The 27,513-nt window shown below is 43.6% G+C and overlaps 1 protein-coding gene across 1 annotated transcript; it reads right to left on the bottom strand.

Annotated features, from left to right (window-relative positions):
- Positions 1-5,564: 5,564 nt before the first annotated feature.
- On the bottom strand, positions 5,565-24,255 carry LOC144689536 (cofilin-2-like). The gene is made up of 5 exons (XM_078556702.1): positions 24,234-24,255; positions 23,937-24,112; positions 18,056-18,345; positions 8,373-8,449; positions 5,565-6,200 (listed from the first exon to the last, which is right to left on the bottom strand). The coding sequence occupies exons 2-5, from the start codon at positions 23,937-23,939 to the stop codon at positions 6,094-6,096; spliced, it is 477 nt and encodes a 158-aa protein (XP_078412828.1). The 5' UTR covers positions 23,940-24,112; positions 24,234-24,255; the 3' UTR covers positions 5,565-6,093.
- Between the last annotated feature and the right edge of the window lie 3,258 nt (positions 24,256-27,513).

Here is a 27,513-nt window from a genome sequence, read left to right as displayed (position 1 = left end):
CCAGCTGGAGAACCAGCCAAAGCCCCACATCTCCTCTTTGCAGGAAGGCCCACCACACCATGTGCCACTCAAGCACTTGACAAGCCAGTGGCTAGCCTCTCCCTGGGATCAAACATCACTGGAACCCAGGCTACAGGTGAGTGATGGTGGGATGGGGTGTTGCGGGGTTGGAGTCTTGAGGAACAGAGGAGGGGATCAGTAGCAAGGGCCGGGGGCGGGGGCGGTGGGGGGGGTGTGGGGTGGTGGCTCTTGATGTGGCACCCCCTTTCCTGATGCCTGGTCCCTCGATCAGGCACTGAGTGCCTTTGAACAAGGGTGCTCCACCTGCCAAGGACCTAAATCGGGGCAGAGGAGCTCCCCAGATCAATATTAAAACCAAAAGTATGGCAGATGCTGGAGACCTGAAATAAAATCACAAAACCAATATCTATGAGGGCATTGCTTCTCCCCTTCACCACACCATTCAGAGTGAATCCCTAGCAACCACCATCTTTTTCTATTCATTCACGGGATGTGGGCTTTGTTGGCTGGGTCAACATTTATTGCCCATCCCTAACTGCCCTTGAGAAGGTGGTGGTGAGCTGCCTTCTTGAACTGCTGCAGTCTATGTGGTGTTGGCACACCCACAGTGCTGTTAGGGAATTCCAGGGGCCAGGATTTTAACCCAGTGCCAGTGAAGGAATGGCAATACATTTCCAAATCAGGATGGAGCGTGACTTCAAGGGAAACTTCCATGTGGTGGTGTTCCCATCTATCTGCTGCCCTTGTCCTTCTAGATAGCAGTGGTCGTGGGTTTGGAAGGTGCTATCTAAGGACCCTTAGTGAATACCTGCAGTGCATCTTGTAGTTGGTACACACTACTGCTACTGTACGTCGGTGGTGGAGGGAGTGAATGTTTGTGGATGTGGTGCCAATCAAGCGGGCTGCTTTGTCCTGGATGGTGTCAAGCTTCTTGAGTGTTGTGGGTGCTGCACTCATCCAGGCATTTGGACTTGGACTGCTCGTGTCTGAGGAGTCGCGAATGGTGCAGAACATTGTGTAATCATCAGTGAATATCCCCATTTCTGACCTTATGGTGGAAGGAAGATCGTTGATGAAGCAGCAGAAGATGGTTGGGCCTAGGACACTACCCTGAGGAACTCTTGCAATGATGTCCTGGAGCTGAGCTGACTGACCTCCAACAACAACAACCATCTTCCTTTGGGCTAGGTATGAATTCAACCAGCAGAGTTTTTTCCCCGATTCCATTTGACTCCCAGTTTTGTTAGGGCTCCTTGATGCCACACTCGGTCAAATGCTGCCTTGATGTCAACGGCAGTCACTCTTACTCCAACTCGGAAGCTCAGCTCTTTTGTTCATGTTTGAATCAAGGCTGTAATGAGTGGCCTTGGCAGAACCCAAACTGAGCATCAGTGAGCATATTACTGCTAAGCAAGGGCCGCTTGATAGCACTGTTGATGACTCCTCCCATTACTTTACTGATGATTGAAAGTAGACTAATGGGGCGGTAAATGACCAGGTTGGATTTCTCCTGCATTTTGTGTACAGGACATACATGGGCAATTTTCCACATAGCCAGGTAGATGCCAGTGTTGTAGCTGTATTAGAATGTTTTGGCCAGTTCTGGAGCACAAGTCTTCTGTGCTATTGACGGAATATTGTCAGGGCTCATATACTTTGCACTATCCAATGTCTTCAGCCGTTTCTTGACATCACGTGGAGGGAATCAAATTGGCTGAAGACTGGCACCTTTGATACTGGGGACCTCCGGAGGAGGCCGAGATGGATCATCCACTTGGCACTTCTGGTTGAAGATTGTAGCAAATACTTCAGCCTTATCTTTTGCACTGATGTGCTGGGCTACCCCATTATTGAGGATGGAGATATTTGTGGAGTCTGCTCCTCCAGCGAGTTAATTGTCTACCACCATTCGCAACTGACTGTGGCAGGACTGCAGAGCTTAGATCTGATCCATTGGTTGTGGGATCGCTTAGCTCTGTCTATCATCTGCCGCTTACGCTGTTTGGCACACAAGTAGTCCTGTTTCATAGCTTCACCAGGTTGACACCTCATTTTTAGGTATGCCTGGTGCTGCTCCTGGCATGGCCTCCTGCATTCATCATTAAACCAGGGTTGATCCCCAGCTTGTTGGCAAGGGCAGAGTGGGGGATATGCTGGGCCACGAGGTTACAGATTGTGTTTAAGTACAATTCTGCTGCTGCCGGCTCACAGCGCCTCATGGATGCCCAGTATTAAGTTGCTAAATCTGTTCCAATTCTATCCCATTTTGCACAATGGTGGTGCCACACATGAAGAAGGGTATCCTCAATGTGAAGGCAGGACTTTATGTCTCCACAATGACTGTACGGTGGTCATTCCTACCAATACTAGTCATGGACAGATGCATCTGCAACAGGTAAGTTGGTGAGGATGAGGTCAGGTATGTTTTTCCCCTCATCACCTGCCGCAGACCCAGTCTAGCAGCTATGTCATTTAGAACTCAGCCAGCAGTAGTGCTACTGAGCCACTCTTGGTGATGGACATGGAAGTGCCCCACTCAGTACATTCTGCACTCCTGCCACCTTCACTGACACTTGGGCAATTATTGCCCAGGCTGGTTTTGTCCTTTTTGTGGCTAGAATACAGCTGGGTAATCCAGAGGTGGAGGCCTTGTGGCCCAGTGGTAGTGTCCCTGCCTCTGAGGCAGAAGCTCTGGGTTCACATCTCACTCTGCTACTCAATGGCCAAAGGCGGTGCGTTCATAACATCCTTTAAACTCTTCCAACACAAGTCAATGGCAGGTGGTAAGAGCAGGAGAGATTCTTGGTCAGCTGTGATGGAAAGAAAATTAGAGCCTCTACCATCACTATGCATAGCTCTGGATTACAACATGCATGTAAAAGTGAATGTTACCACAGCAACATGGACTCCTTGGGGGTGGGATTGGATGGCTGGCATGGATAAGATTTGTGTCACAAGCATGGGGTTTGATCCCCATTCTGACTGGGATGGATTTGGGACCTGCTCCTTGCTCTACCTATGGTGGAGTTCCTGGTGCTGTGGGCTGGACCTGGTGCTATGGGCTGGACCTGCTTCTGGGCAGAGAACAAAAGAATCTAGAGGTCGGTGTCGTTGCTGTACTGGAACTAGAGCTGCCAACTGTGATTAAATGTATTCCTGGAGGTTTCATCATATAATTGGGCACAAGAGGGCCAAGTTGAGATAGAAAAATTGCTAGGCTAAGGGAGGAAAGTAGTGAAGGTATTGCAATCAGACAATTTTTTGAATGGTAGTTAAGCGAGTGGTAGAGAAGAAGGATTTTAAAGCAAAGACGAGAAGTGTGGAACAAGGCAAGATACTCAAAAGGAGAAAGCACCAGAGGAGCAGTGGTCCAAGGTGTGACTTGATGACAAGAATCACACTCACCACAAAAAGCGAGGAGACTTCATCTGAATCAGGTCAGAGATTATTGAAGGATTGGGGTGGGGATTTGGAAGGCTGAGAGGGAGGAAAATGAAGGGAAGAATGACAGGGGAAGAGGGATTGAGCAGTGGTAGAGGAGTAAAAAGAAAATGGAAAGATAAATGATGAGCCTAGGTAAAGAGCTATCAATGCAAAACATTAACTGTGTTCCTCTCTCCCACAGAACGGTGCTTGACCTGCTGTTTCCAGCATTTTCTGACTTTTATTTTTAAAAAAGGATAAAAATATCTTGGTACTAAACAGGGAATAGAAAAAAGGAGACAACAGGAGAGAGCCCAGAGTTTAAAGACAGGGGTCCCACTGTGCGATAAAGTTAACATAGGTAGGATAAGAGTCAGAGTAAAAAAGCAATGAGCTGTTTTACAAGTTTGGGGAGGTGTGGTGGGCAAATGACATCCAGAAGCTATTTGAAGGGTAGGAGTATCAGAGGACAGTGCTGGAGGTATTCCAGTAGGAAAAACGATCCAGGAGGAGGAGTTGTGCAGAATATGTTGTGGGGAAGAAAAAAAAAATGGTGGCAAAGTTGGAAGTCACAGTAAGATCCAGAAGCAGCAGAGAATTGTTCTTTCAGCCCAGGAACATGAATATCTAGGTCAGGAATAATGCTGTAGCTGAAGTTGAAAAAGCACTAGGCCAGTCAGAGGCTCAGCAAAAAACAGCAGTGTTGGGTGGCAGTAGGGACTGTAAGCAGAACAATTTATTTTAAAATTTAACTGGGCAGCATAGCTGAGACACAGCAGCTGAGTCTTATGGTGTAGTTCAGTGCAGAATCATGTCCAGAAATTTGGAAGTCAAAATTTGATCAAAGATCCTGTTTTCACCAAGGAAAACTTAAAAAAAAACAACAGGTAGCAATTAACTTGTACTTCGTGTGAAATGCACCTACTATTAGAGCTAGGGAATCTTGAAATAGTGGATGAGATAGCTGGACAAGGAAGGTTGCAGATAGAGGTACACAATTAGGAGCTCCCAAAGGAGCCATCTTGAATCCTTCATAAAGGATCTTCAGCTAATGGTGATTGAGCTAGAGCAATGCTTACTTTTGTTGTTTATGAGATTGTTTTGTGTCATCTATGGCCTACTGCTTTAGATGTTTAAGCACAGAAATATCCCTACGTAGTAACTTAACCACACTCCTCTTTTAATTGGGGCATCAAACAAAAGACCCAAGCTGGTCTCCTTTAAGCGGAACACAATATTACCCAAATCATAAAGACCAAAAAAAACCTTAAATCATAATGTTATTGCCAATATCCACTATACACAGTCCCTGCAGTGTCCACCAGTTGCAGAAGGCATCTCTTTCTAAAAAGGCACGCCTGGTGCTGGCCTACCTTTCCAGTGAGTCCCTTGGCTGAATGAGATTATAGATTATGGTGGTATACAGTACACAGTAGCTCAGTTAATAGTTATTGAAAGCTCAATGTTTTGAAAGTCATGATAAAATTAAAGAACAATGTACCAAAATCTTAAGGATTGACTGTACATTTATACAATTATAAATAAGCTCCCCTCAAGTGTTCAACTGGCAAATTCAATATTCAATAAACTATACAAGATAGAAAGTTTGATTTGTAGTATGATTTGACTGGAGTTCTGCCAAGGGGAGAGTTAGGACACCAACTGACTGCAGTACACTGCCATTTTAAAAATTCTACCAGAAGGATTAAAGAAAATTAAAAGTTTTGCTCCTAATTTCTAAACGATTATTATGCCCCCACCCCCAAAAAAGGCCAGAACCAGTCTTCTCTAATATTTCCAATGACTGAATTGCCTGCTCACACTCTTATGAAGGAAAATGGAGAGCATCTGAGACACGGGAGAGGACCAGGATGAGATATTTCAAAGTCTGACTGATGTGCATGTTAAAAGATCTTTCAATATGTTTAAGCTTTTAAGCTAACTGCTATGTGTTCACAGGCTTGGGAAGCTAGACAGATTCTACGCAAACTCAAAAGGATAGGAGGGTCATGGCCTAGTGGAATCTCAAATGTAATACGCTAAATTTAGCTAAATAAAAGTAGGGCTTGTTATTCTAAGTTATAGCTTCATTAACCAATAGAAATAACAGTAAAACATACTTGTCAAAAGTTATTAGGTGTCCTTTAATAAAGGTGGAACTATGATTGTACACAGTCAGAGGACAAAGTGTCAATAGCTAGTAAAAATGAGCCCTCACTTGTACAAGCACTGCAAGTGAACTCTAATACAGCTCAGCTCTTCTCATTCAGCAAAAAAAAAAGCTCAAGTTTCAACAGTTCTTAAAATTTGCAATGGCTCAAGAGTCTCAAACAAGGCACTAAGCCTCTAAGTTGGCAGGTACTTCCCAAAAACTGGAAGTCACCAATACCATGCAATGTTGCATGTTAAAAGAAACAAATTCTAGTTGAAAAAAAGGTACATACATGATGGACGATCACTTTCCAGGGAGGAAATTTCATTTTTACTCAATATTAACAATTGGACTTTCAGGGGGAACCATCTGGAATAGAACAGAGCTGGAAACAGATTGAAGCAGCCTTGGAATACATTAACTACATAAAGTACATAATCAGGACAGAGTGTCCAACTATAACAAGGACATTTTCAGATAGGTGGCACTCGACAGCATCACACCGCTACTCCTTCTACTTTCACGACATCATCCCCCAGCTTTTCAGCAAGCTCACTGCGGCTTATATCATCCAAGCAATTGAGCTGAAAGTTGGCCTTGATACCTGTTGGGGGAGAAAAAAAAAGGCAAGGTTTTACATAGTGAACCATAATGCTCAGTCAGTAGGAAGAAAATGCCCTGCAACTTCAGGGAATTAACCCCCAACCCCTCAACCCCACCTGTTATGCATTTGGAAAGAAAAGCAGAAATACATGGCAAGAGAGTGATGAAGTGATTGCACTTAATCTACTCAGGAGATAACCATGGATAGCAAGATCATGTATACCAAATTCACTGGCAAACAAGCTAGATGCCAAGAAATCTTTATTTTCATAGAAGTTGTTGTCCTCTGGAATATACTTTGGTGAGTATAGTAAATCCATCATCCTTTAAAATGAGAGTGCAGCAATGACCGAAAAGGACATTTCCAATTTTAAAGAGCAAGCTTCTGGCTGTTGCAGCTGGAGGATTTAAGGCCTGTAGTTTCAATGGATAGAGGAGGAGATGGAGGGTTTTTTCCCCCGGAATTTATAAAACAAGTTTATGGCCAGGAGCGGAGCCCACTCCCCGATGTGTAAAATGATGCAGGATGACGTTGGGCAGAACTCTCCACGTCATTTCAATTTTCAGGTTGGCGGGAGCTCAGCAGAATCAGCTGTGCGCCCACCGACCTGTCAATGGCCTGTTGAGGCCGTTTAAAAACTAATTGAAATAATTAATAGACCTGGGCTGGGAGCCCTGGCAGGCTTCAGGAAAAAAAGCATGAAAACTCATCCACGGGCGGGATGAGGTATTTTAAAAATTTAATAAAGGTTTGATTAAAGTGATTGACATGTCCCAACTCATGAGACAGTGTCACATGAGGATGTCAGGGAAATTGCACCATTTTTAAATTTGGCAGCACTTAGCCTCAGGGAGATGAGTGTGCTATTTCACACACCCACAAAATGTCAGCACGCCCCGATTGGAGCTCAAATTGTACCATTTAATTTATTTTTTTTAAAAAAGGATGTTGGTTTCAGCAGTATAAACTGGGATTCCCTGAATCCAGATTAGCTGAATACGAAAGAGTGAGAGAAGATCATAGGCCTGTCTCTCCTAGACATGGCACATCTCCTTTTACGCTGCTGATTCATACCCTATGGGTAGAATTTTCCCCCCCATTGTGCAGGGGCGGACCCAATCGGTGCCCCTAATTGGGTCCACGCTACCATTTCTCCGGAAGCGCTGTGCACTCCCTGTGCAGGAAGGAAGGGGGTGGGTTCCCCAAGTCAGCCTTAAGGTTGAACAGGCAGCTCTATTCATTATTTTAATTGTTAGTCAAATGGCCTTAATAAGCTTTTGACAGTTTGGCCGAACTGAAAATCTAAACGACGTGCGGTGATATGGGGATGCACGCCCAACGTCACCCTGCGTAATTTTACGCCTGTGAGTGGGCCGCACCCCTGCTTGCCGAGCCGAAGATTCTCTCCTATTTTGCTGTTCCAAGCCTCATCCAGGAGGTCACATGATTATGGAATGAATCAGCAGTGTAAAAGGAGATGTGCCATGTCTAGGAGAGACAGGCCTATGATCTTCTCTCACTCTTTCGTATTCAGCTAATCTGGATTCAGGGAATCCCAGTTTATACTGCTGAAACCAACATCCTTTTTTAAAAAAAATAAATGGTACAATTTGAGCTACATTTTCATGGTTCAATGACTGCCACTAGGATTCAGGGGACATTGACCAATGCAAGCAGGTAGAGTCAACCATTTTGTGGCTTTATTTCCCAGACCTCCATGGTCAGATTTGTAGTTCCCGAATTCTCCCACAACCCAGATACCACTCCCTGACTGGAGTCAATATTTAAGTCAGCACTCCCTCTCTGCAAAGACCAAAAATAATCCACTGTTATCTGAGGAAAAATAAACTACAGACTATCCCCAAGTCATGCATGGAGACAAAAAAAAAATCTCCCTTCCCCAGTGTTCAATTTCATAGTAGAAAAAAAAAAGTCAAACTATTTTCTCATTGGTAGCTTTCAAAGTTTGCCAGCATGGTTCAAGATTACAACAGTAACCACATTTCATAGCTGAAATAGGTTTTGGAAAAGCTTAAGGCATCTTGAAATAGTGAAAGGCAGAATAGAAATGCAATACTTCAATTCAATTGAGATTTCTAGTTACAGAATTCAAGTGGGTGCCTAGTTCAGTTTCCACAGAAGTATATTATGCAAAATAATAATTTAACTAACCTTTAAGTTTGTTCTTCAGTGAATTAACTGTTGTTGTAAACTGCATCTTCTGTTTCAGTGGTGCCTTTTCTGGACACCTAGAAAAGTCAAAATATTGACTTTGAGAAAACGTGACTTTTAAAGTTTAACCAGGTTCCAGTGGGGGAAAAAGCCAAGGATTTTATAGACTGTTAAAATCACAAAGTTATTAGTTTCAAAAACCAGAGTGCTGGAAATACTCCACAGGTCTGGCAGCATCTGTGGAGAAACAAAGTTAACACCGAGTCAGATAGGAAGGAAGGATAGAAATGTGATGGTTGATAAGTCAACTGGCTGGGCTGGCGGGCAAGGAACAACAAAAAAAGTGGTCTGGGATAGGGCAGAGGGAGAGATTAAATGGCAATGATGTCATTGAACACAAATAAAGAGAGTGGTACTGGTTGTATTAAAGAAATAATATATTTGACTGGGGAGTGCATGTGTATGGCAGAATAATGAACAGAAACCAGATTCAGACCAGCACATGACAAGACTGAGTGGAGGCGTTCTGCAAAGCAGACACCCAAGGGACTGTTTCCTCTGCAACACCTAGTTCACTCTTCATTCACCCCAACATCATCCCCTTCATGCAATTGCAAGAGGTGCAACTCCCACTCTTTTACTTTCCCTTTCCTCACCACCCACAGCCCTAAACACTCCTTCCAGGTGAAGCAGTGATTTAATTGCATGTCTTTGAATGCAGTATATTACATTGACCACTCAAAGCAGTCTCCTCTTTATTGGGGAGAGCAAACGCAGACTGGGCGACCACTTTGTGGAACATCTATGCTTTCTCAACAAGCATGGCCTCAGAAGGCTTGCTGGTTTTAGTTCACCATCAATTCCCTCTTGAATGATTTGATGAAACCTGCCTCCGCCACTCAGGCAGTGCGCTCCAGATCTTAAATCACTTGCTGCATGATAAGGTTTCTCATGTCATCATTGCTTCTTTTACCAATTACCTTAATCTGTGCCCTCTTGTTCTTGAGCCTTCCACTGATGGGAAGGGCTTTCCCCATCCCCCAACTATCTACTCTGCCCAGATCCCTCATGATTTTGAATACCTCTATTAAACCTCCCTCCAACCTTCTCTTCTCCAAGAGAGAAAAAAAAGAGTCCCAGCTTCTCCAATGTGTCTGTGTAACTGAAGTTCCTCATCCCTGGAACCACTCTCTCCAATGCCTTCACATCTTTTGTAAAGAGTGGTAGCTAGAACTCAACATCCTGAGGGTTACCACTGACCAGAAACTGAACTGGACTAGCCATATAAATACTGTGGCTATAAAAGCAGGTCAGAGGCTAGGAAACCTATGATGAGTAACTCACCTCCTGACTCCCTAAAGCCTATCCACCATCTACAAGGCACAAGTCAGGAGTGTGATGGAACACTCTCCACTCGCCTGATGAGTGGAGCTCCAACAACACTCAAAGCTTGACACCATCCAGGACAAAGCAGCCTGCTTGATTGGCACTCCATCCACCATTCCCAAACATTCACTCCCTCCACCGCTGACACAGTGGTGGCAGTGTGTGCCATCTACAAGATGTACTGCAATCACCAAGCCTCCTTATACAGCACCTTCCAAACCCATGACTGCTACCATCTAGAAGGACAAGGGCAGTAGACACATGGGAACTCCACCACCTGGAAGTTCCCCTCCAAGCCATACACCATCTGGACTTGGAAATATATCGCTGTTCCTTCACTGTTACTAGGTCAAAATCCTGTAACTCCTTTCCCAACAGCACTGTGGGTGTACCTACACCACATGGACTGCAGCAGTTCAAGGCAGCTCACCACCACCTTCTCAAGGGCAATTAATGCTAACCTAGCCAGCAACGCCACATCCCATGAACAAAAACAAAACTGGACACAATACCAGGAGGTCAAACCAGTATTCTATACAGATTTAACATAGCATCCTAGACTTGGGGTCATAAGAGTACAGAGGAAGTTGTATGCTTTATTAACCACACTCAACCTGTCCTGCCACCTTAAAATTACTTGTACAGATTATAAACCCAGGTCCCTCTGCTCCTGCACCCCCTTTAGAATTGTGCCCTTTTTATTTTGTCTCTGAATTCTTCCCATCAAAATGAATGGCTTCACAGTTCCTGCATGGAATTCCAACTGCCCCTTGTCCACCCATTCCAGTCTCCCTTATCTACTCTGCTGGTGATGTCCTCAAAAACTCCAGTCGGTTTGTCAAACATGATTTCCCTTTCATAAATCCATGTTTACTTTGTCTAATCCCATTGATGTTTTCCAAGTGTCTTGTTATCACATCCTTTGTAATAGACTCTAGCATTTTCCCTATTACTAAGGTTAGGCTAACTGATCTAAATCCATTTTCTCCCTCCTTTTTAAGAAATAGTGGGGGTTACATTTGCCACCCTCCAATCTGCTGGGACTGTTCCAGAATTTGGGAAGAAGATGACAACCAACACATCCACTATTTCCATGGCCACCTCCTTTAGTACCCTCCATTGTAGATTCAGGCCCTGGGGATTTTAGTCTCATTAATTTCTCCAGCACTTTATAAAAAAACTAATTTCCTTCAATTCCTCCTTCTCACTAGATCCTTGGTTCCCTAGCGTTTCTTGGAAGTTATTTATTTTTTCCTCCATGAAGACAGAACTAAAGTACTTGTTTAAATGCTCTGCCATTTCCTTGTTTTCTATTATAAATTCTCCTGTTTCATTTTGTAAGGGACCTACATTTGTCTTCATTAATCTTTTTTACATATTTATAGTAGCTTTTACATTCCTTGCAAGTATACTCTCATACTCTGTTTTTCCCCTCTTAAATCGATCTCTTGGTCCTCCTTTACTGAATTCTAAACTGCTAATACTCTGTTGCTAGAAAAAGTAGCAAACTTTACATGACTCCCCTCTAGATCTATTTTCCTTAAATTTCTTTTGTTAGCCATGGTTAGATTGCTTTTCCTGTTATGTTTTTGTGCCAGAAGAAATGTATAACGGTTGCAAATGCATACATTCGTTCCTGAAATATTAGCCATTATCCATCCACCTTTTAATGAAGTTCCTCAATCGAACTTCACTCACGCCACATGCCTTTGCAGTTTCCTTTGTTTGGATCGAGGACCCTAGTTTTGGATCGGACGACTTCACTTTCCATCCTAATGGAGAATTCTATCAGAATATGGTCACTCTTCCCTAAAAGAACCCTGCACAACAAGATTAATTAATCCCTTCTCATTGCACAATACCAATTCTAGGATAGCCTGATCCATAGTTGGTTTTGTAGACCGGTACGTCGAGGAACCATCTCGTACACACTCCAGGAATTCATCCACCACAGTATTATTGCTAATTTGGTTTGCCCAGTCTTTGTAGATTAAAGTCACCCATAATTATTGTAGCACCCTTGCTACATGCATCTCTAATTTCCTGTTTAATGTCATCCCCCACCTTACCACTGCTGTTTGGAGGTCTATAGACAACTCCCACTAATGCTTTCTGCCCTTTGTTGCTTATTGCTCCACCCAGACTGATTCTACGGCCAAGATTGTATAGCCTCTCCTGCCCAACAGGATTTACGATCCCACTGAACTGAATGGAGATTTAAATGACACTGCGGTGGGGCTGTAAAATCATGGACTACATCTAGATTTTGATCCAGTATCCTCTCTCACTATTGCACTGATTTCATACTTAACATCACCACCCTACCTCCTTTTCTCTTTGCCTGTCCTTCTTAATAGAATACTCTTGGATATTCAGTTCCCAGCCTTGGCCACCCTACTGCCATGTCTCTAATCGCACAATCATATCGTACCCATTTACATCTATTTGCACTGTTAATTTGTCTACCTTATTGTGAATGCTGTGCATTCAGATACAGTGCCTTTGTACTATGGCCCTATTTGTTGCCAGCCTTGGTTTCCTCTGCCTTCCACTTTTGCCACCTTTGTTTTTCCATTCCTATCTTTATTTCCACTGTCTTCCAGCTCGGGTTCCATCCCCTGCCACTTGTTTAAACCCTCCCCCACAGTACTAGCGAATACCCGTGAGGAGACTAGTTCCAGTCCTGCTGCAGTGCAAGCCATCCAGCTTGTACAGGTTCCATCTTCCCCAGAATCAGTCCCAATGCCTCAGTAATCTAAATCCCTCCCTCCTAAACCATCTCTCCAGCCATGCATTCATCTAGTCCATTCTCCTATTCCTGATTGCTAGCACATGGCACTGGGAGTAATCCTAAGATTACTACTTTGGAGGTCTTGCTTTTAAATTTATTTCCTAGCTTCCTATACTTTGCTTTCAGGACCTCATCCCTCTTTTTACCCACGTCATTGGTACCAATATGGACCACGACCTCTGGCTGTTCACCCTGTTAAGCCAACACATATGGAATCTGGGGATTTTATATTCAATATAACATTGATGCTTTAATGTTTAGAAAAATTAGGAGATTAGAGATTTGCTGCTTTCAGATAGATGACCACTATCGTTTAAATTTAAATGCATTACATTCATTTATTTTACATTCATTTATTTTTCATTACAAATAAAAATCTTAGGCCCATGCGTATCTAAGGAACTGAAGGTATAATTGATATGAATTCTGATCTCCACCATCGGTGACGTCAGAGTAAAACAGTACAACTGTGCATGTACAGTGTTGGCTGCAAATGTAGCCTTAGTGATAACCATTCTGACATCACACCTGTAACAGTACATTTAACCACTAGATGGAACTTCATCCGATATCCATTACAATGGGTTTGGTTTTATTTGGGCATGACAGGTGCTGACAACTGCTAGACTGATCACAGTCTTATCTGATCTACCACCCCAATCAGCCTGCCCCCCAAAGCAACAGAAGCAATACAAGAAAATTAACAAAAGCCTCAAGATCCTACCCTTCTCAGGCAGTGCCTCACTGCTAACCTTTCAACCTCAAGCCACCAGGAGCCACAATGTGTCATAGTGCCTGGTCAAGCCTATAGTTCATCATAGCAAGCACCTGAAAAAGTCCCTGGTCTTTCTCTTCCAGAAAATATTGTGACTGCTTTGACGAACACAGATACTGGGCCTAATCAAGCACAAACACAAAGCTTTGACTGGAAACTTTACAACATCTCAAGAAAAAAGCAGCAATCCTACAGGAATCTGAAGGCAGTTGTAGAGCTTAAAAGCTGCAAAGAACAAAATGGTGGGTTGAAAGAGCATGGGAGATCCAACAACTTGCAGACGCTAACATGCACAATTTCTTCAGCGCTGTCAAGACAATGACCCAAGCACTCAAGGGCCCAAGCTGCTGAGAGCCAAGCACGAAGAGAAGCTCATTAGAAAGACAGGGAAGTAGTCAGTAGTCACTGAAGAATACTTTCAAGAACTCCTCAGAGACTGTCTTTGACTCGAACGTCCTCAACTCCATTCCTTAACACCCCATCCTGCTCAGTCTCAGCACTACCCCACCCTGGAGTGAAAAAGCCCCTCAGCAACTGAAAAAGCCTCTGAAGAAGATGGAATTCCTGCCAAAGTTTTGAAACATGGTGGAGATGCAGCCATTGCCAGGAGTGTACCACCTCTTCCGGGATGAGAAGTTATTACCAGGGTATTGAAGGATATTGTGATCGTGACTATATTCAAGAAGGGAGGCAAGTCGGATTGTGGTAACTACAGGGGAGTCTCTCTGCTTTCTGCCACAGGGAAGATTGCAAGGACCCTCCTCAACTGCCTCCTCTAAGTGGTTGAAAAACTCCTTCCAGAGTCAATGTGGTTTCTGACCTGAGAGTCAGGCACCACAGACATGATCTTCACTGCACAGTAAATTCAGGAAAAGTGCAAGGAACATCACCAACCTTCAACCTCACAAAAGCCTGACTGTCAACTGCAAAGGCTTACAAAATATCCTCCTCAAATTTGTCATCATCCTCCACCTACTTCACAGTAACATGCAAGCGGTGATCCTCACCAACAGAACCACCACAGACCATATCAGTGAAAACTGGGTCAAACATGGATTTTTTATTGCACCAACTCTCCTCCAACTTCCTCACTGCAATATAGCGCCTCACCTCCAGCAAATAACCACAGGCATGGAGATAATCCACAGAACCAGATGGGAAACTGTTCAACCTGCACCTTTAACCCAAAACCAAAATCCCTCCAACCAGAGTCATTGAGCTTCAGTATGCAGATGAAGCTTGTGTGCACACTCACTCAGAAATCAAGCTCCAGGACATTGTCAGCTCCTCCGAAGCATGTGAAAATAGGCCTTTTATTAAGCATTCAGAAAATTATGGTCCTCTTCCAACCAGCTCCCACAGCAAAACACCTGCCCCCAATCGATTTAAGAGATCTTGGAAAATATGGAGCATTAAATGCATCAAGAGCCACCTCTCAACGAAGGCACACAGATGATGAAATTCATCACTGCCTCCAGTATGCAAACTCAGCTTTTTCCTTCCCCCCTAAGACTGAGGAAAAGAGCATTTAAAGACCAGGAACTCAAACCCGAGACTAAGATCATGGTTTACTGAGCAGCAGTGATCCCCTCACTCATATGCTTGGGAGACTTGGACAACCTCAAAGTGGCACCAGCATGATCCTCCAAATCTTATAGCAGGAATGGCAGTCTAACAGCAGAGTCCTCTCCCAAGCCAACATGCTTTATGCAACAAGCCAGCATTAGAGGATCTAATTACTCAAAAAAGGTCCACTGGCAGGGACAAATCAGTCATTCCAGACTCCTGAAGCAACTGTTCTCTGAACTTGGTCATGACAGGAAGCCCCCAGTAAGTCAGCGGAAACACTTCGGGGATGCTGTAAACGTAACCATGAAGAGGTCAAACATTTCCACTGACTCATGGGAGACCCTGGCTTGTGACCGACCAAAATGGAGAAGGCTCATTCGGGAAGGCATTGAACAGACTTTGTCAGCAACGTGCAGAGGTGTCGCAGCGAGTGCACAAACCGCCGATCAATCCTTCTAGCACCAGCTGCCCACCAATTGGCAGAATCTGTCAATCGCCAATAATCTGCCATTTCAGAACCCCTTGAACCAGAGTGAAGTGTCATCCTTAATCCCAAGGGAATGCCCAAGGAGAATTTGTGCCGGATCACTTCATTTCTATTAAATTTGCCTTTTCTAGTCCAGCAACATTATTTGTTTTTATATTGTTGTTCCTTCTCATGTGGAAGATTTACAGCATGAATTCTGGGGGAGATGATATCCCAATCAATGCACCCAGGAGTGTTGCTCCTCAACATAATGCAAGTTTAGCCCCATTTAATATTTGTGCGGCTCTCCAGTCACTTGGCATGTGATGTGGCAGAAACCAGGAAAATTGAGCATCAGCAGCAAATGAAGGTCCCTGTAAATGTTTCTCATGACTCCATGAGAAACGCCTGATGTTGTGATAGAGACAGGAAATCCTGTCTCCAACAGCCATAAAAGGGATGTTGCATCTCCGTGAGCCACTCCTCACAATACTGCCAATCTAAAACTTAGGGAGGCCTCTCCCAAGGTTTTGCTAAGGTACTCCCACTGCATTATGCAGAGAATACTTAATTGTGCCATAATGAGTTTCGTGCACAACAGTAGCACTGGGTCTCTGCCACAGGAGATTATAAGCATCTTATGTGAACAGGAGGCTTCAAGGGCCCACTGCTGAGTGGGCCAGTGATCTTGATGCCAAGCAGAGTTTTATTGGTCATTAAATTCAAGGTGTCAATTCAAATCAAAGACATTAACACTAAAGGCTGGACCAGGACATGCTAAGCAGCAATGGAATCAATGTACCCATGCTGCCTGTAAGTCATCAGCTTTCCAAAACAATTGAAAATGAACAATTTATTTTCCAGAGCTTAATATTCTACTTGATATAACTACTCTACAGAGTGAGGGGTAGAGAGAGAAAGAGGAAGAAGGAGAAAGAGGAAGAGAGATCTAGACTGCAAATATTATTGTTTTTCTCCTTGAAATGTAGTACTGTCCAATGCATTAGCCACATTTGGCGAATTAGGACATGGAGTATTGCATTTCAGAATAATAAATTAAAGAGTAATGGATACCATCCCTGGGCATATGATCTCAATACTCATTCAGTGTCTGCATCTGACCTTTAACCTATGAGTGTATTTGGTGAGGCAGCATGACCAAAAGCAGAGTTTTGATCTTTGAATGTGTGAGGGGACAAAGACCTCACTATATTTTTTATAAAATATATAGATATGTTCAGCTATTCCTAAAATTTTTTTAAAACTGAAAGACTTGTAAAATGGCTGAAACTGTGTCCATCTGTGACCCCTGAACAAAAAAAGCCATGTTGCAGTTTCAGGAAAACTCAACTGTTATCGGAGGAGCTACTGACGATCACCAGCAGACCACACTACCCAGCTTCAAAGGGAGTCACATGAAGGCCCATTTGTATCTGATAACTCAGGCTGGGCAACAGAGACAGAACACCTACTAGGACAATGGCCTCTCAAACATTCCTTTTAGCCCATAATGGCTGATATGTTGTTCTCAGCCTTGAACACAAAGCCAGTTTCTACACACTGGATAAACATGATTTGTTGAAGACATCATGGAGAGGTAAAGTCTGTGACATGGGCCTCTGGCTTGTAGGACAAGAAATATTGTCTTGCTGAACTACATAGCTCAGTCTGCAGTTTATCATCTGACTGGCAGCCTCACAGAAAAGGAGCTTTGCCCAGGTTGAACACCTAGCCCCATCTACACTGCTTCTGCTGGAACTGTACCATCACCTACAAGACTGATTCATCTCCACGTGCCTCTCATTGTGTGAGGTCAACACCGCCGGAAAAGTGAATTATACAGCATCAGTTTTCAACCTGCTGACCTCCATGAAAGAATGCCTCATTGGAATCTGGAACCCATGTGAAACAATATTTCTTTCCTCTGTGGTCTCTGTACTGTAAATCTCTTCTATCCAAACATGAAGGGCTGTTGTGAACCCTCTTTTGCATTTTGAGAGCGTGCAAATAAACAAACCCTTTTGAGTTCATCCTTTCAAGCTTGCTATGGTGTTATTAATAGAAAATTGGATCGCACCAAAACAGAGGGGCTGGGGAATGCACCACTGCTTATAAAAGGCAGAAACAAATCAAAGCCCCTCTGTTTACAGATGGGTAAGAGGAGGAGAAATTAGTGCTGTTTAAATGAACCCCCCCTCTCCTGTGTGTAACAAATGTTCAACTTCTTTGATTACTGAATTGAGGTAGATGTTCATTAAGTAACTGAACACATTCAGTACATTTACCTGCATTGTGCAAATTAGAAATGGTCAGTCAGAAATTTCTATTGGGAGAACCAAAAGGGATTGAGCAACAGAAAATATGGAAACAAGACCACAGCCTTAATGAAGGAGTGGTGTGAAGAGAGATGTTTATTGTTGTATGTACAGTTGATTCCAGCATCCTTTATTTGTAGGAGGAGTGTGGGGAGCGAGATGACTTCATCTGATGCTGGCCTGCTTGGGAATTGGGGAACCTTGCTGAGAAGCAGTGGACTACTTTTGTAGAACAGAAGCAGGTTTTGAGGCACAAACAGGTTGGATCAGTTTTGGGACTTAAAACAGTTGATTTATGCAAGAGATTATCGTGTTGCTTCATTTGTTTCCAGTTAGTACTAGCATTCCATGCAAAAGACTTACCACAGTTAAGATACATACCACTGTATGAACACCAGATCTTCCTTGGTGAGGGAATTCTTCGTTTCATAAGAGACATCATAAATTAAAACACAAGCAACATTGGGCTGGAGGTGGTTTAAGAGGTTCAGATAGTCATCTTCATTTGTTTCCTGCACACTGTCAGATTTATCATCCACAATGATATATTGATTATCATCACTCATGCATAGGCGAAGAAACTTTCTCCTTCTCTTATTTGACTTTGGCGACAGGAGCTTCATTTCATTGAAGGCTTCAATGACTGAATCATGGATTTTGATACCAGATTGCTGCAAGAGAAGTTACTAAGCTATTAAAAAAGACAAAAAACTCATCACTTCCTATTAGCCAGTGGCTTACCCAAAAATCAAGTAATAGTAAATTTAACAAGTAAGCCTCCATTGACCTAAAGTCATTGCATATTGGTAAAAGCTCAGTGAGGAGTCCCAATTACTGCTTTTCTGAGTAGCCCATGGAGGTTATGTTCACTACAGCTGGGAATTTCTTCAACTTCTCCCATCCACCCCTGTAACTGCACTGGAGTGAGGAAATTCAGGTGGAAGCCATTTCTGCACAACTTACACCATGGGAAGCTTTCAAGTTCATTTGTGCTTTTGAAGTGCTCTACCTTCCAAGTTGCCTATGTTAGCACGAGCCAGTAATGAAGCAACTCAGTAGGGCCTGTACTATTTGTGTGAAAATTCATTCTCGAGAGACAAGTCACTGGAAAGGCTTGTGTTTATACTCATCCAAAGTTTGATCTAATCAAGTGGCCTGCTAGGCCACTTCAAGAGGGTTTTAAGCATCAACCACACTGGTGTGGGATTGTAGTCAGACCGAGTAAAGAGAACAGGCTGCCTTCAAGGGATACTGGTGAACCAATTCTTCTTTTACATAGTTAAGCAACTCATAAAGCTTCATATTCGCTTTCACCATTACCAGGTTTTTAATTAATCCAAATTGAGATTTTTACCCTGCCATGGTGGGATTTGAGTTCTGTTCCTGCACTGCTAATTCAGAGCTGAGGCAAACTCAAGAGTTGATCAGGGCAGGAGTCAATTCTTTGGCCAGTTCCAATAATTTTCATATTCATGTTAAGAGCTAACTCCAGTATGCAATAGGTCCAGTAATCAGCACAGACAAAACTACCCTATGACAAATCAATCTTTAATTGGTTACTTATTAACACTGTATTAACTCATGTCAATAGCTACATTCAATCTATACAAGTGGAATGATTAGCACACTTTCCCCAAGTATAGTCTGGCAACAGCACAGCTTCATATTCAAAAGGAAGCAGATGTGATTTTTCAAGGTTGGAGTCACATCAACATCCAAAGTGGCAAGGTGATTTTGAACATTTATATAGATGGAAAAGTGGCAGTGGAGATGCACTAAAGCAGTTCAAATTTATACCAAATGCCATGATACGCCCAAGGTCTGTTGAATTGTCTGTTTTGTGTCTCAAAACAAGATGTTGGAGATATTCAGTAGGTCAGATGAGTTAATGTTTCAGATCAATGACCTTTCATCAGAACTGTAAAGAAGTTAAGAGGCCCAACAGATTTTAAACAAGTAGAGACAGGTCTGTGATAGGGTTGCAAGCCTAGAGAGATTAAGTAACAAAAGGGATGTTGGTGAAAGGTAAAAATTAGGTGGTAATGGGACAAGAAACAAAAATCATGGCTACAGCAGAATCATTATCAATAACTGATGAGCAAAAATAGAGGAGCAGAGGTTATGAATTGAAGGAAATCTGCCAGCCTTACTCGGCCTGGCTTGCACGTGACTCCAGATCCATAGCAATGTCATTGACTCTTAACTGCCCACTGAAATGGCCTAGCAAGCCACTCAGTCCAAGGGCAATCAGGGATGGGTAACAAATACTGGCCTTGCCAGCAACATTCACATCCCATGAAAGAATAAAGTGTTAAACTCAATGTCGAGTCTGGAAGGCTGGAAAGCGTGTAATCAAAAAGGAGGTGCTGTTCAGAGTTTACACTGTTCCAATGAAGCAGTGTCAGAGGCAGAGAACAGCACGGTCAAGCATGTTGGGTGCGAGGTACTAAAATAACAGGAATAAAGCTAAGGGTCAAACTTGTGGACTGATGGACATTCTGCAAAGTAGTCATCCAATCTGCATTTGGTCCCTCCATTGTAGGGGACACCATAGTATGTAAATTGAAAGCACAAAAAATTTGCAATTTCACCCAGGAGGGGGGTTTGGGGCCCTGGACAGTTCATGGGGGGGGGGGGGAAACAAGAGTGCAGGTATTCTCACTTGTGCTTGCACAGGAAGGGCATGTCAGGGGTGACCAAGGAGTGGACCAGGGTTTCATGGAGGGACGAGTTCTTTCAAATGCTGAAAGGAGAGGGAGATGATGTGCTTGTTGGTGACATCATGCTGGAAGTGGCAGATTTGAATGGAGGCATGGAGGAAGGTAAGGAGAAAGGAAACTATCACGGATGGGGCGGGGGGTGGGGGGGGGGAAAACAGGAAGTAGGGAAGTGGATGAAATGGAATGGACATCAATGATGCCAGGCACTGTCAAATCAGTGGAGAGAAAAGGAAGACATATTAGAAACACTGATATAGAAAGTGGCATCATCAGAACAATTGCAACAGAAAAACTGGGAGAACAGAATAATATTTTACAGGAAGTGAAGTATGAAGGACTCTAAGTCAAGTAAGCTACAGGAGTCAGTGGGCTTATAGTGGACTTGACCTGCTGAGTACTTTCAGTATTTATGTTTTCATTTCAGAATCAGTGGAATTTTGTGTCAGGCCAAGTCTCATGCCTATGTTCCAGGATGCACTAAATGCTCTTGCTATAAAGTGAACGAACTGCTCCAAGAGCAGTTAGTTGTAGCTTCAGGACAGCCTGCAATCTAATGGATCCAAGTAACTTTCCCCTTCCATTTAAAGCAGTTTTTCCAATTCCACCATAGACTCGTTATTACATGTTTAATTAGCTACTTGTGGAGCAGAACCGTTAAAAACATGGTTCTGTCCTTAAAACTAGCCCTTCATTAAAACCAAAATTGCAGGAAAAACTCAGAAGGTCAAACAGCATCAGTGGAGAGAACAACAGAGTTGATGTTTTGAGTCCACATAACCCTTCTTCAGAGCTACAGAGAAGTAAAAATGTGATGAAATTTATACTGTTTAAGGAGGGTGGAGCTGGATAGAAGGCCAGCAATGGGTGGGGGCAAAGGAGACATTAACAAAGATGTCATGAACAAAAGGACAAAGGGAGTTGCAAGAGCTAAAAAAAGGTGCAGGATGGAGTGCTGAAATGGCAAGCGACAGGGAGGTCTGTCACTCAAGGTGTTCCGCAAGGTGGTCATCCAGTCTGCGTTTGGTCTCTCTGATGTAGAGGAGACTGCATTGGGAGCAGCAAATGCAGTAGTCCAAATTGAAGGAAGTGCAAGTGAAGTGCTTTATTAAAATATTTCAATAATATGCTGAAAGTGCATTTGGTGATAATCTAGTCAATCAGTACAACACAAGAAACAATCATAGCAAATATGACTGGATTAGTCATCAAAACTGAATGAGGACCATTAATTTCTTTTTTTAAAATCTGGAACCAACCATTAAATGTATTAACACATATAGTAAAATAAAGATTAGCACTAATGGTACTACTTATATCATTAACACATTCCTGGCATCCAACAGTTTGCTTACTGTTCCAGGTAAGATGTGCATATTACAAAATCCAGATGGCAAGTCCATCATCACCTGCTTCAACAGGAAATTCATGACACGGGTTGTACTTTGCCTTTCCTGATCCACTATAATTAATTGTCAAGCCCATTGATTTTGTCTTGTTCAGAGTCTAAACTGAACAGAATCACTAAATTATATTATCAAGGCAGGAACTAAAAAAAAATACTTTAGCAGGCACTCTAGTATTAATTAAAATTGGTAGTTAACACAAGGGGAAGAATTCCCAGTGAACTATTACAGTTGCCAATCTTCTACTCCAAGATAAGACCAGGCAAGTGTTCTGCTAGTGTGATCTGGCTTTCTGGAAATCTTCCCCCAAATTCTTCCACTTATTTACTGCATTTGAAAGCCTGCTGAAATCATAACTTTAACCATTTCACCCAGTTTGTGTAGTGCTGCCCGGTGTCGTCCTCCTCCACCCCCCTCTCCAGGACACTCTGAAGTGCTTTGATACTATTCCTATGGATAACAGGTCATCAGCTTCAGGATGACATGGCCATTTTGACCAGCTGGATTCCTTCAAGCAGGCTGAAAATGGAAAACAGTCTAATAGCAAACATCAATAATTAAGCAGAATGAATGGAAAGATCAGATTACTTCAGCTTTCAACTTCCTCATTGATTCTATTTTGTGCTCAGAGTTAAATAGGTGCTGGGGTACTTTTCTTACTTTTGTCAACCAATACTGCAAGATTTATAAATACAGCAGTCAAATGTATTCAAAATTATGAACCAAATTATTCATTATAATCCCCCTAAATGAAATTCAATCTTCCTATAACAAAGTTGCCAAGTGAAATGTATGAAAACAAACATGTGGCATTGTGAATATTCCTCTAGATGTGAAGCTATGATCATTTTGGGATATTTTACTATGTAAAAGGCACTATATAAAATGCAAGATGTCATACAAGCCCTGCAGCTAGTCCACACCCTGTCAAACAAACTGCAAGTGTTAGTTTTAAATTCAGAAGTGTTACACTGGGTGTGATCTTTTCAGATTGATCAGAGCAAATCGAATGGGGGAGGGGAGGAGAGAAAAGAGTAGTAACTGTTATGCTGCAATGCCAACCAGCTTACTTGGGGCATGGGAGTAATGTATGCAATAGCTGGCACTATTCATCTTCCCACAGCAGAGGCACTGCTTGAACAGCCCCCGCCTGGTAGGGAAGAGAGTGTGTTTCCAACATTTAACAACCCTACAAAAGGAGAGAGAGATTTCTGTTAGCTACAGGACTATCTCGAGCCTCCATTCTGCGGCAAGTACTGACTCACTTACCACACCTGGTTGGACAGGTAAAACAACTCTGCTGCCAACGCACAACTCTAGCCAGGGGAAGGGGAGAAAAGCGGCTACACACAAAGCAAAAAAGCACCAAAAGTAATTCATGTACAATGATGACTGAAGGAGTCACTGTTAGTAAGTGGACTAATGTAGCAGCTACTTTTGTAACAAAGCAAAAATTCAAACAAACCATGAAATGAGGCCCAATGGCCTATTAGCTTGGGGAAGGAATGTCGGCCAGGATAGTCACATAAGACAAGAGTCAAAACAGCTTGGGAGTCGATTAATCCAATTTGGAAATGGAACTGTAATTTTTGTTTTTAAATATAAAAACTCATCCTCCCAGACTGCAAATAGGCGCATTTCAATGTGGTTCAGGTGTTGGATCTCAACGCAGGTAAAAATAAACGACATCCATGATTGAAAAGGTGCTGGAAGAAGCGCCGTCCCAGTTTGAGACCAGGAGATTCACCAGAGGAGGTGCAGAGAGACCATTCATCAGGACCACAGGCAAAAGGTAGAAAGCCCAGTTTAAATTGGGGTGGAACAACTTTGCAGAATTAATGAGGAAAGTTGCTGCCGACTTAAAAAAGCGAAAACATAGTACGAGAAACGCTGCTAAGCGCCCCCCCTCCCTCCCTCCCTCCCGTTGACAAGTTCGCACTAAAGCAGCTTTCCCTTCAACATTATAAAGGTCAAAAAAGCTTCGGCTTCAAAACAAAAAGGGGAGAGGAGGGGGGGTGGGGGGAGAACAACGTCTTTTAGGAAGACGGTGCTCGTTGAAACGCTAATTATCCCAACAGGGGAAAATCCTGAGGCACCAGTCAAACTGAAGAGAGTCTGTATTTCTGTCCTGCTGCTTACCATGGCTGAGCCGACACTAACCCTTCGTCACTCACTCCTGGACTGCTCTCAATGCGTCTCGCTGCTCTGATCCTCCCACTCCGAATGGCGGCTGGACTCGAACTCCCAGCCGCTTAACTCCCTCCCCAGTGACTGCTCCTCACGCCCATTTCTCATCCCCGGGCTCGCCTCTCAATCTGTTCCAGAGAGAGAGAGAGATACATGTCTGTCAGTCACCTTTAATAAGTGCCACAGGTGAATTTGATTATCAAAAGCCTACCAGAGCCCCCCCCCCCCCCCCCCCAAAAAAAAACGCACCAACTTCGGTTTATTCTTGGGTAAAGTGGTGACTCTGTTTTTCATGGACAAGGTTACAGCAAGTCAATGGCGTCTGCTCCCTTATTTGGTCTGCAAGGATTCCGAGCCCGCCCACATGTGGCGGCTCCAGGTTCTGACCTGGAGGGAAATGTGACTGACATTCCTCCTGTCCCCACAAAGTCAAGTCGGTTGAGAGAGAGCTGGGAAAGCAGTTGAGTGTTCAGTGCTGAAGGAGTGTCATATTGGACTCGAAACGTTAACTGTTTCCCTCTCCAGTTGCTGCCTGACCTGCTGAGTCTTCACACCCCCACCCACCCCCAGCACTTCCTTGTTTTTATTTCAGATCTCCAGCCTCTGCAGTATGATGCTTTTATATAAATAGTCCGCCTTTGTTGAGTGAGAAGTAAACACTGGGGTGTGACACAATTGCTACTATTTGAACATGCTGAACTAGAGTTCTCCAAAGTAAAAATTTGTGTTCCTTTAACGTAAACCTCTTGCGCCTTCCCTGACTGGCTTCACCCCATCATTGGCAGCTATGCTTTCCAGGCCCTTTGATCTAGAATTTGCTCCCTGAACCTCTCTGCTTATCACTCCTCCTCTACAGCGCTGCTTCAAATCTACTTCTTGGACCAAGCATTTAGTCACATGCCCTAATATCACCTCCTTTGTCTGGGTGTCAATTTTTGTCTGAAAATACTTCTGTGAAGTGCCTTGGAATGTTTTTCTGCCTTAAGGATGTTATATAAATGCAAATTGTTGATGTTTCAAGGGAATTGAAAACTATTTCTTTGTGTGCTATCGTGGTGATTCTAGTAACAGCAATAATATTTTTGAAGCTTTGCTTTAAATTTCAACACTTGCCCTACTAGGTGTTTGCCTAAAGCTGGCACAGTATGGGTCTATTTTGACTTTTTGGTGACAGACCGGGAATTGCGCTGGCTGGCTATTTGATCCAGTTGATGACGAGGACCCTTGTTATTTTGAGGCTCCTGATCCATTTTGATCTTGCAGGGATGCCAAATGGTTGCCCCCCGCAGCTCAAAGATTGGTCCAGGCCAGCTGCAAGTAAGGTGAATTGTTGGGGGGGGGTTGGTGGGAGGTAGCGATTGCAGCGTGTGGTTGTCCCTAGGTAGCAGCAGCCCACAAAAAGAATTCAACTCTTTTGCCTGGGCTCTTCAATTCCACCTTCTTTGGAACTGGCCCAAGTGTTCACTGTGCAGCCTCTGACCAGTTCTGGCCTAAATTGGCCCTCAGAGTCCTGTTTACAACCGAGCACCCTGATTTTCATATTGAAAGAGATCTATCGCCTGAGTTAGGTGGGCACAATAGACAGCCAGCGGGAGAAAGAAAGAAAGACTTGCAGCTGTATGGCGTCTTTCACATCCACGTGATGCTTTGGCGGAGATGCTTTACAATCAATGAAGTGCTTTGAGGTGCAGCCACTGTTGTAATGCAGGAAACAGGGCAGCCAAGTTGCACTCAGTAAACTCCCACAAGCAGCATTGTGATAGTAGTGATCAGAGAATCATTTTGTGATGTTGATTGAGTGATAAATATTAGCCAGGACACCAGGGATAATTCCCCTGCTCTTTTTCAAAATAGGGCCATGGGATCTTTTACATCCACTTGAGCAGGCAGACAGGGCTCACTTTAACATCACATCCAATAGACAGCACCTCCAACAGTGCAGCACTCTTTTAGTGTGCATTTGGAGTGTCAGGATAGATTTTTGTGCTCAAGTCCTGAGGTGGAGCTAAATCCACAACCTTTAGACTCAGGGTCAAGAGTGTTACCAACTGACCCATGTCCGACACACACAAATGGAGCCATGAGGTGGTAAGGCTACTGACCCCATTCCTTTGACAGAAAGTTAGCATGCAGGTACATCAAACAATTAGGAAGGCAAATAACATGTTGGCTTTTACTGCAAGGGGATTGGAGTACAAGAAGGGGGAAGACTTGCTACAATTGTATAGAGCTTTGGTGAGACCTGGAGTACTGTGCACAGTTTTGTCTCCATATTGGAGGCAGAACAGCAAAGGTTCACTAGATTGGTTCCTGGAATGAGAGGGCTGCCCTGTGATAAAATACTGAGTAAATAGAGTCTATGCTCTGTGGAGTTTAAGATAAATGAGAAGTGATCTCATTGAAACATTCAAGGTTCGGAAGGGGCTTGACAGGGTAGACACTGAGACATTGTTTCTGCTGGCTGGGGAATCTAGAACACAGGGGCACAATCTCAGGATAGGGCAGTGATCTTCACTTTTTTTTTGAAAAATATACTTTATTCATAAAATATCTGGAAGAACATTCCAAAGCATTTCAAAATCACAATCACAAAAGTACAATCAGATTCAACTTTTACACATGTATCACAAGGTGCATCAATACAATCAATGAATATTACAATCATTTCAATATGGTCAATGCAGACAATCAGACAATGGTATTGGAGTTATCCACATACATCATGTTGCACTCTGAGGTGCTTCAATACAATTATAATACAATTAGTATTCAATGTTTACATTCATTTTGAGCTGTGCAGCCCGAGGGGCTCTCAACAGTTCCCAGTCCCTTGATGCACTGTGGCAGAAAGGTCTTAGACAGCAACCCTTCCCCATTGCGCCTTTGCGGCGGCTGCCTCAAGCTTTAGTGCGTCCCTCAGCACGTAGTCCTCATCTTTGGAATGTGCCAGTCTGCAACACTTGGTCAGGGACAACTCTTTGCGCTGGAAGACCAACAAGTTTTGGGCAGACCAAAGCGCGTCTTTCACCGAGTTGATGATCCTCCAGCTGCAGTTGATGTTTGTCTCGGTGTGTGTCCCTGGGAACAGACCGTAGAGCAGAGTCCTGTGTCACAGAACTGCTCGGGATGAACCTCGACATAAACCACTGCATCTCTCTCCAGACCTTCTTTGCAAAGGCACAATCCACAAGGAGGTGAACAACGGTCTCTTCCCCACCACAACCACCTCGAGGGCAACGTGCAGAGGGGGTGAGACTCCTGGCGTGTTGGAAGGATCTGATGGGAAGGGCCTTTCTCACCACCAGCCAAGTTACGTCTTGGTGCTTGTTGGAAAGTTCTGGCGATGAGGCATTCTGCCAAATGACTTTGACAGTCTGCTTGGGGAACCATCCCACAGGATCCACCCTCTCCTTTTCCCGCAGGGCCCCTAAGATGTTACGTGCCGACCACTGCCTGATGGACTTGTGGTCAAAGGTGTTTCTCTGCATAAATTTTCCACCAGGGACAGGTGGTATGGCACGGTCCAACT

Source organism: Cetorhinus maximus, chromosome 14, assembly GCF_964194155.1.
Source record: "Cetorhinus maximus chromosome 14, sCetMax3.hap1.1, whole genome shotgun sequence".
Taxonomy (NCBI): domain Eukaryota; kingdom Metazoa; phylum Chordata; class Chondrichthyes; order Lamniformes; family Cetorhinidae; genus Cetorhinus; species Cetorhinus maximus.
The sequence above is the reverse complement of the archived record's forward strand: the minus strand, read 5'-3'. Positions and strand labels throughout refer to the sequence as shown.

Coding starts and splice junctions, on each gene's coding strand:
- LOC144689536 (XM_078556702.1), bottom strand. Junction 8,450..18,055: donor GATCTGGTGTTCATACAGTG/GTATGTATCTTA, acceptor TGACTTTTCTAG/GTGTCCAGAAAAGGCACCAC. Junction 6,201..8,372: donor ACTGAAGAACAAACTTAAAG/GTTAGTTAAATT, acceptor CTCCCCCAACAG/GTATCAAGGCCAACTTTCAG.